This window comes from Oncorhynchus clarkii, chromosome 19 (assembly GCF_045791955.1).
Source record: "Oncorhynchus clarkii lewisi isolate Uvic-CL-2024 chromosome 19, UVic_Ocla_1.0, whole genome shotgun sequence".
NCBI classification, from domain to species: Eukaryota; Metazoa; Chordata; class Actinopteri; order Salmoniformes; family Salmonidae; genus Oncorhynchus; species Oncorhynchus clarkii.
The window spans coordinates 27573320-27583757 of NC_092165.1; the positions used below are offsets into that span (position 1 = coordinate 27573320).

The 10438-nt window shown below is 44.5% G+C and overlaps 1 protein-coding gene across 1 annotated transcript; it reads left to right on the forward strand.

Annotated features, from left to right (window-relative positions):
* The first annotated feature begins 1317 nt into the window (after positions 1-1317).
* Positions 1318-6154, forward strand: LOC139374996 (zinc finger protein 36, C3H type-like 1a). Its single transcript, XM_071116324.1, has 2 exons — positions 1318-1538; positions 2798-6154. The coding sequence occupies exons 1-2, from the start codon at positions 1488-1490 to the stop codon at positions 3890-3892; spliced, it is 1146 nt and encodes a 381-aa protein (XP_070972425.1). The 5' UTR covers positions 1318-1487; the 3' UTR covers positions 3893-6154.
* The last annotated feature ends 4284 nt before the right edge of the window (positions 6155-10438 follow it).

A 10438-nucleotide genomic window follows, 5' to 3' on the forward strand; every position in this document is an offset into this window, starting at 1 on the left:
TAGGCTGCATTACATGTGGCTGTGCTGTGCGTGTGTGCGTGCGTGCCTGCGCATGTGTGTGTGTGCGTGCGTATGGCTGGAGTTGAGCGAGGTAGGTAAGGGTTAAACTAATTCTGGCTGCCTTAACAGAATCCACCGGAAAGTCGGTTGTTCAACAGGACAATTAAGAGTAAATTAATGACAGTGTGTGTGTGTGTGTTTCTGTGTGTTGTGTGTGTGAAATAGGATGATCGCAGAAGGGAGCCTGAGGATACTATGTAGGGAGAAAGATACTTCAACTATTTGCACATTGTTAAAACATTGCCAATAATATAACACTTAAAACACTTTTGTGAGTGTAATGTTTACTATTCATTTTTGATTGTTTATTTCCCTTGTTTATTTCCCTTTTGTTTATTTCACTTGCTTTGGCAATGCAAACATATGTCAATAAAGGGAAGGGGGAGAAAGAGGGCGAGAAAGAGAGAGGGGGAGAGAGAGAGAGAGAGAAAGAGAGAGAGAGAGAGAGAGAGAGAGAGAGAGAGAGAGGGGGGGGGGAGAGTGGGGAGAGAGAGAGAGACGGGGAGAGAGAAAAAGAGGGTGGAGAGAGAGAGGGGGGGGGGGAGAGAGCGTTACAAAGTAAACAAGTTCTGACTGTTTGCCTAGAAGAGCTTGAGGAAAGTGTTGTTGAGGAAGTTTAGAACACCTTCAAACTAGACATCCCAACTTGTAATAAAGTAGGCCTGGGCAAGTAATACAATGTACAGTATGTGGTTGATTATAATACAGTAACATGGGATGGGATAGTAGGCTACGGTGTGTCTACTAGGCTTCAAAACTTGCTTGAACAAAAACTTGACATGCAGAAAACCTGCAACTTTGAACAAACAAAAGTCAATAGGCCTTGCAGACCGTTGACAAGCCTGAGCTTCTTGATGGATTGAAGGGTTTAGGCTCATGACTCATAACACTTACATTGGAAAATGTATTCACGAGTGTTTCTGTAAGTGCAAGTCTGCATGTTGGAATAGGAAATTGTTTAGTTGGCATTTTTCCTACCTGGATGAATCCAATATATTGAATGTAACATTGTGCTGTAACTTCATGCTGCAGACTGAACAAGATTAGAGGGGAAAGTCTAACGCATTACAGTTTGTTTTGAAAACTTGGAGAAAAGTATTCTTAGAGTTTCAAAGGCAATGCAACATGTGCGCTGAGAGGATGCTTTGCAACTGGTGCAACTGCCCCCCCCCCCCCCCCACACACACACACACACACACACACACACACACAAGGGTTCGATCTAAGAAAAGCCGCGTCACTACAAGCTCCTCCTGCACACGATTATAAAGGAAATGCGCGGAACTGGTGCGAGGCAGAGGGGGTGTACTAGTAGTTAGGGCAAAAAAGTTGACAAAACAGAACTTACCATCCTGTGTAATTTCAATTTAAAAAAACACACTTTAAAAAAAAAACGTATTTTGGATTTGATTTTCTACGCTGCCAAGATGACCATGGCAGTGGTTTCGCCATTCGACTTCAGCGAAGTAATGAACAAGGTAACTTTAGCTACAAAAAAACTCCTCTACTCGGCTTTTTCTTTCCAAGCCAATGTATGGAGGGAGGCAAGTCAGTGACGGAATTCGACATTTCACTAGGCTAGTTTTGTGTGGTTTTAATTTAAAAAGTTTACGCTTTTCTTCTAATGCATTAAAGGGACCCGTTAACATGTAGATAAGACTGCTATAACGCGAAAGTGTAACTACTGTAGTTTGCTCATTGAGCTTGCATACTAACTTTACCCGAGAGTGAGTTCCATGATGCGCTTTCGGGGCCAAGCACAGTGTTCGCCTCTGATGCATGATGTCTCTTGTTGTGATTTTTTTCTTTTTTACTTTGTTGACTAACTTTCGTTTCCTTGTTTGATTGCTAATATCCCGTCATAAAAGAGTGAGTCAGACCGGGTTAACTCGAGTGAAATAACGGGAAACTTGCTGGCCTGCTACTTTTGCTCAAGGAAAGTGTTAACCACGAGTGCTTTTGATGATTTAATTCAATGGAAACAGTTAGCCTAGCGATCGAAACAATTTGGATCTTTTCGCTGACCAACACGTAATTCAAATCTAAGTAAACTGCTAGAATTGCATGTACATGAATCCGATTTATATTTGACGGGATGTTGCATTCATTCAATCAAGTTTCAATATACTTGTGCCTGAAACTACAGTTTTGAAACCCATAGCCTATGGGTACTGTATTCATGTTTAACAACTTTTGAAGTTAAATTGATGTTATTGTGCATAAAAGGGTCCACGTAACGTTAGCTATACATGAATCTTGTGTGTGAGGCAAAACATGCTTTCTTATTCCATTAATCACCCAGTCGTGCAAATCTAGGCCTGATGCGAGTGTTCTTTTGACGAGAACTTCGTTACTAGCCTACTATGCCTTCCATTTTGAGTTTCTTCACACTACGTTTTAATTTCGCTTTTTCATTTCAAATTGAAATAAAAAAAGATTCAGCAGCTCCTTTGTAACCGGGACCATGATCGCTCTCACGCGCTCCTTCCTTTGCGCGGTTTACTTTGCAGGCACACATTCCTCAGTAGGGCAACTTGCCAAACCAGCTGTTCTGTTCTATAGGTCTGCATCCGCCTTGGGATTTAATGCGAAACGAACATCAATGGTCATTCAGGGATTTCTTTATTGATGTTTTCCTTCCCTTTAGGAATGTAAAACACTCTTTCTTGTGGTCTTTGCATATAAATACATTTGTTTTTGTATTGACTTTTAGATCTAATATTTTGTCTCTTTCCAGAACAACAAGATGCTGAACTACAACAACAACAACATACTGAGCTCCCCCCATCATGCCATGTCCACCCCCACTGGAACCCTGCTGGACAGGGACAGGAAGGCTGTGGGGACCCCCTCGCTGGGCAGAGGGGTGTCTGTCTACCACTCGGTCACCCTTCCCAACCCCAGCTCCAAGTTCCACCAGAACCAGTTCCTCAACAGCCTGAAGATATCAGACCCCTCCTCCTGCTCTGTCACCTCAGGGTTAATCAGTGGCAGCAACAAGGACAACCGCATGAGAGACCGCTCCTTCTCTGAGACAGGCGAGAGGCTCCTACAGAAGTGCCTGGGGCCGGCTAGTCCTACCAGCCTGGGATGCAACAGCCAGAGCCAGCAGCAGAGCCAGGTCAACTCCAGCCGCTACAAGACGGAGCTGTGCCGTCCGTTCGAGGAGAACGGAGCCTGCAAGTATGGCGACAAGTGTCAGTTCGCCCACGGCATCCATGAGCTGCGTTCTCTCAGCCGCCACCCTAAATACAAAACCGAGCTGTGTCGCACCTTCCACACCATCGGATTCTGCCCCTACGGTCCCCGCTGTCACTTCATCCACAATGCAGAGGAGCGCCGTGGACCCCCTCCCGGATCCTCCTTCTCCCCGCTCTCCAATAAGCTGGAGCGTCCTCGTTTGCAGCACAGTTACAGCTTCGCAGGGTTCCCCAGCTCCGGGGGTCTGAGAGGAGAGGGCAGCCTCACCCCTACACCCATGTTCTCCCCAGAAGAGATGCCTGAGTGGCCAAGCTGCAACCCCTTCACATATTCCAGCCAGGAGCTGGCCAACCTGTTTGGCCCCAGCCTGGGATCCGGCGGCCCCGCGGGGACCGAACCCAACACCCCTGCACCCCTGTCTCCGACCAACACCCCCTACTTCTTTAGGCCCATGTCGGAGTCCCCCACTCAGATGTTTGAGTCTCCGTCCAGCCCTCCACAGGACTCCCTGTCAGACCAGGAGGGGTATCAGAGCAGCTCAGGAGGCAGTCTCAGCGGGTCAGAGTCCCCCAGCCTGGACACCAACAGACGCCTCCCCATCTTTAGCCGCCTCTCTGTCTCTGACGACTAGACTGCTCCTAATTAATGTACGTTAGCCGTCGCCTCCCAGAAAGAGAAAATGAATGGCACTCCCCTCTACCATGGTCCCCTACCCCTTTCCTCCACAAAACAATATCAATTTAGTTCCAAGTTTGAATGATCTAAGGATAAAGTGACTTAATTAAGGGAACTTGTTTTCAAATCACCCCAGAAATCTCTTCCCTGCTGTTTACTCCCCTCCCCCTCATAGAGCCTACCCTGTCTTCTGGCATAGTGCCAAAATGGGAGGAAATGAATGAACAATGAGAATGATGGTGTGGGAATAAAAAAAAAGAGATTGTTAGACTGTTGTTTTGCCAGGTGCCACCTGTCTTTCTGTTCTTGAACACTTAGCAGTGCTAGTGGGCCTTTGGCACGGGGAGTGTATCATCGCACCACACTCTTCCACCATCCTCTGACGTTACCACCTCTCAAGCGCACTTCCCTGGTCTACTCTGCGCTGAGCTCGCTGGAGGGTGCGCCGTAACAAACCCTGTCCTCAGATCAACCACAGCTGTTTTTACTGCAGACTTTGAGCAACAACAAAAAATACATAAACTGAAATGATATGAATAGTTTTAAAACAAAGTGCCAGGGGCAGTTGGTTCGTGCGTAGCATGTGCGAGAGTTGATTGGATGGATGGATGGATGGATGGATGGATGGATGGATGGATGGATGGACTACTGTCTGAAAGTTTTTGATTCAACGTCGACTTGTCCCGTCATAGTTCTTCTCAAGCATTCTTTGAGTCTCATTTTATGTAATAGCGGAGCAGGACCGGAGCAGGAAGTGACTGACAGACACAGGAAGTGTTGCTGGTCACTGGCAGTTGTGTTTCTGGGAAGGAAGGATGAAGGATGTCTTTAATGTCTAACTGGTTATTAAACATTGAAGAATATTTGGTTTTTGTCCCGCTCCCCCTCTCCTCCTCAGCCCGCCTCCGTCCATGCTGTTCTGCAGGCAGCAGGGAATTCCAGCATTCCCATGGTGCAGTTCTTCCACTTCCTGCAACTTGAGATGGGATCTCTAAGCTATCTTATTTTTCCTCTTCCCCTATAGAATCAGAATTTGGCTCTGAGGAGCAACTGTTGACATCTCCCTGCTCCCTTCTATGGTTTTTGATGTATCATTTGTTGTTATTATTATAGTTATTGTTTGTTTTAAAACTTTCCAAGCATTGGTGCTTGTCACTGCTTATTTAACTTATCGAAACATATTTATTGGTGATCATATGCATTTAGTTTTTTTTTTTTTTAATTTTGTATTTATCTGGATAATGAACAATAGAATATATTTTCTTTTTATGTTAAATTATGATCTTCGGTATTAATCTAAAGATTGTGAAGATGTTTTGTCAGTTTCCTTTTTTTTCTTCTTCTCCCACAGTTTAATATATTGTACTACAATGACTGCAACAATATTTGTAACTACACTTTGTTAAAATAAAACTTAATTTAAAGCAACAAAAAAATACAGGATTTTTTAAAGTTTTTTTTTAGCATTTTGATTATTTATTTGTTTTCCCCATTTATTGGACTGCAATTCTAGCAAAATAATACCTGTTGCATTATCATCCCGTGACTGTCCTATCCTCCCTTACTCTTTAGAACGTTTTCTCTGACCGTAACAGTACTTTACTGTTCCTACTTTGTTCAGCTGTTTGTATTCTATTAAATCACACCAGCTTGGTTCCATATGGAGACCAATCAGGATTCTCTTTCAGAATTATGACTAAAGTGGTAAAACCAAGAGGTACAACACATAATGATGAGTATCCCCATGTTCACTCTCACATCCTGATTTTAAGTGTAGGTTTTAAAGGAAGGTTATGGCTGAATGTTATGTAATACACTTAACCAAGGATTTAGAGGGAAAATACTGTTTGTATTACAAGCAATAGCAGTGACCAAATGGGTTGAGGAGAAGACATCTGTGTTTTTGATTGGATGTTTGATTCACTTGCAACTGTTATAAAGGGCCTACTTTTGAATACATTCCAGTTAGCAAACTAAGGACTTTTATATTAAACGATGGAAGATGGTGAAATTGTTTTAATTCCTTGTTCTGTGTTTCCTTAAAGTTTTGAGCAAGATTAAACCGGATTATTGACACAAAGAAAGTAAAACTGTTGAATGTATATTTCCAGCCATGGTTTTTCACTACAGTCATTTCTATGTGAGTTTATATTAAAAACTGATTTCTCTTTTTGTAACTATTGATTGCAGTTAACCAATAAACCCTGTATTTTTGAAACAGTTGTTGCGTACTCATTCATCCACCCACTAGTGAACTGATTAGAAGACATCTTGATTGTCTTCTCTGTCAGGGATAGTCAAGCATGACATTTAACAGAGCTCTTACACAATGTTTACCAGTAGACTTTGATGCCATGTCAGACTATTTGTTGTTGAGGGGAAAACGACAATTTATGAAAAGAGATTCCTGTTGCAGCACGTCCCATAACAAAATGTCACGCCGAAAGCTTATCTTTTGGTGACAGATGTGGACACTGATTTAACCTTACCAAGCACAGGCGGCCTGTTACATTTACGACACGTTAATACATACTGAATACCAATAAATGGTTGAAAACGATATTGTTTATTGATTCAATTAGTTAAACATTACATGGCACAGGAAGAGATCCGTGCGTACCGTATGTGGGGTGGAGGGAGTTTCAATGAGCCAGCTGATGATTGGTGGACATTAGAGATAGCAGATTGGTAGACAGGAGAGGGAGCAGCCTGGTGATTGGTGGACTAGACAGACCTGTTAGGGGATTGTCCCAGGGTGATCAAACTCTGAATGAGCTGGTTTGATTACACAGACTGAAACCATGCTCTGTTTTACCTGGAAATGTCGATCAGGTCATTAAGGTTATGAGAGGCTGATATGGCTTGCCAGTCAGTCAGTGAGAAGAAACATGGTCAGAGATGGGTGTAGTGACGATGGTACGGGTCATGTTCAGTAGGGCACAAAAATGAGCATTTCTTATTGGACTACAGATAGTTGGTCTACCTACCTCTTCAATTCACCCATCGTAAAAAAAAAAAAAACATTTTCTCCTGTTTCATGACTACCGGACTACTTTATTTGTTCTGATTGCACCAGGCAGACACCTCTACCGTCAGTTTTGTATCAGATGACAGAGAAGATGTCCAGAGAAGATCAGGAACTAACTCCTAATGGAACTAACTTTTACCATGCCGAGTGCTGCCCCAGTCAGTTGACCCATAAGCCCCTTCCTGTTTCCTCAGTTCAGGTTGTTGCTTCTGATGGATTATCTTGTTCCTTTGTGTTGCCCTGAGCAGGCCAGGGGAGAGGGAGCACCTGTTGTGGACCTGGTACTACTTTAGGCCCAGGCCTCTACCTCCCCCTCCTTCAAATCATGACATGTAGACAGATGAGACTGCCCACCTGTGCAAACAAGGTTTGCTAAACATCTTTGGGTGCCATGTAGCCTTTACCTCAGTGTTGTAAAGCAACCTGGCCTCAGATCATTTCGTATTGTTCTGTGCGTAAATTCAAGACATTCCATTTATTTAGGATGATATGTTAAGTTTCACATGGTATGTATTCATTTGTGGATGTCCATCATCCATTTCGTATATGATGCGGATTACAATTCATATGATGTTACGGATTTGCAAAACGTACAATATGTTAAGAATTTGCGAAACTTATGATGTGTTACGAATTCCAATTTATTGTGGCTAACATTGGCTAGGTATTAGGGTGAAGGTTAAGGTTAGGAGTTATGTTAAAGGGTTAGGGGAAGAGTTAGCTGGAAGGGTTAGGGGGAATGGTTAGCTAACATGCTAAATAGTTGCAAAGTAGCTAAAAAGTAGCATGCAGTTGCACAGTTGATAATTAGCTCAAATGCTAAAGTTGTCCATGATGAGATTCGAACACGCAACCTTTGGGTTGTTAGACGTTCATGTTATACCAAATGTAACATATCATTTGAGTGTCCCAGATTTACATTTACTATGCTAGGTCTAATCAATGAGACCAGGCTGTGTAGCCCCAAGGAAATGTACAAGTAACTACTCAAATAAAGGAAACACCCAAATAAAGTATCTTAACAGGGCGTTGGGGCCACCACAAACCGCCAGCACAGCTTCAATGCACCTTGCAATAGATTCTGCAAGTGTCTGGGACTCTATTGGAGGGATGCGACACCATTCTTCCATGATGAATTCCGTAATCAGTTTTTTTGTTGATTGGGGTGGAAAACCCCGTCTCATGGGCCACTCCAAAATCTTCCGTAAGTGTTCAGTTAGATCGAGATTTGGTGACTGGGCGCACACGCGCACACACACGCGCGCGCGCACACGCACACTTTAAACGCCCTATGCTCATCTGAGACCCGTCTTTCAAAGTCACTGAGACTTCTCCTTCAAGCCAGAGTAGCCACAATTATAGGCGACTGGCCATTTTTATAAGCAGGATGGGATGTTTGAATGGCTTTATTCAGTCAGGAACCTGTGTGGAAGCACCTGCTGTCAATATACAAAACGTTGTATCCCTCATTTACTCACGTGTTTCCTTTATTTTGGCAGTCGACCCTAAGAATCCCTCAAGAACAGAGCAGCAGTTTAAGAAACAAAATGAACGCTCTTAACTTCTCCATCGAACAAAGTAGTAGTAAACTATACATTATACACGCTCTTGACATGTCTTACAATCACAGGAGGCTGGTGTGGGGAGGACGGCTGGAGTGGGGTGACTGGAATGGTCTCAAACCAACGGAAACCACGTGTTTGATGTGTTTGACACCATTGCATGATTTCCTTTCCAGCCGTTACTATGAGCCCGTCCTCCCCGATTAAAGTGCCACCAGCCGCCTGTGCGTACATCATAATGCACTACCTGCAGGCTTTTGTGACCGAAAACTCTACCTCTCTCTCCATCTCCCTCTACTCAAGCCGGCCCAGGTGAGAACAGCTTGTGCTCACCAATCATGCTTTCCTTCCGTTTGCGGCCTTTCAGGGGAAATTAATCTGCATACTGTATGTGTGATACAAGAGCATCCTTTTTATGAGCTGGTAATTTGCCTACATAGACTGTAGCGGCATCACATGCTCGCACAGGAAGTGGTCGTACATACGCACGCATGCACACTTAAAACCTCAAGAAGGACGAAGTTGAGGGGGGCGCTCTGCTCGGTGGTGCAAGCGAACACGTACAGTAGGAGAGTATTTCTTTGACAGTAGAATCTGTCTGGAAAACCGACCCGTACGTTTCCGCATCTTACGCCCCAGATTGATCCCCGCAGCGCTATCAGCGCTAATCCTGCATGTTTGTACGAGGTCACAGTAGCCTAATCTAAGAGCCTGAACATAGCTAGGCTGATGCCAGGCTTAAGTTGTGCCACAGCCAGTCCTGCTGTAGGTACAACGTTGTACTGGTCATATCAGTGGTTGGTTCTCCCTCTCTGTTTGAGAAAGGAGAGGGAGCAAACAGAGAGAGAGCTGAATGTGCTAACACTATTTTCCCCTTATCTCTGGTCACAGCTGAGCGAGAGTGTAAGGGTAACTGGAGTGTGGGTATGTGTGTCAGGGCAGGCTGCTAAGGGGAGGACGGCTCATAACAATGGCTGGAACAGAGTCAATGGAATGGTATCAAAAGTGGTTCTCGTGTGGTTGATACCATTCCATTGACTCCATTCCAGCCATTACTATGAGCCGTCCTCCCCTCAGCAGCCTCCCCTTGGTGTGTGTGTGTGTGTGTGTGTGTGTGTGTGTGTGTGTGTGTGTGTGTGTGTGTGTGTGTGTGTGTGTGTGTGTGTGTGTGTGTGTGTGTGTAACTGATGTGAAATGGCTAGCTAGTTGGCAGTGGTGCGCGCTCATAGCGTTTCAATCGGTCACGTCACTCGCTCTGAGACCTTGGACGAAAGTTAAACCGTTACATGTAGGTGCCGCATGGATGTATGCAAGTGTGTGCAACCACATAAGACGGGTCAGATGAAGAATGAATGAAGGGTAAAGGTTAAGGGCTGTCCAGAGGACGGTGCCAGAGCCAGAGCCTTGTGGGTATTTCATCAGTTTTTTCAAACTGGGTAAAACGTCAAGGCCTCAATCGGAAACAATCCGAGTCCAGAGTGTAGAGATCAGACAAACAAACTGTTGAACTCTTAGCGTTCTCACTGCTTGCATAGCATGCCTCTGGAGGACACAATGTTACTCAAGCTAGAGCTAGGCTACTTTGCCAGGGAATAGGACCATGAGAACCAGAGACACGGCCTGGTTCTTTATCTCCTAAACTCTGTAGCTCTGTGGTGGTAAGAATTAGACGGATAGCAGGTCAATAAGACAACTGATTGATGCTGTTTACATAACCTAGACACTCCTGTTGCTCGCACAAGCACACATGCACACACACACACACACGCACGCACACGCACGTGCACGCACGCACGCACACACACACACACACACACACACACACACACACACACACACACACACACACACACACACACACACACCTATTATGCAGCAGCAGGCCTATGACTGTGACACCATGCTGACTTTA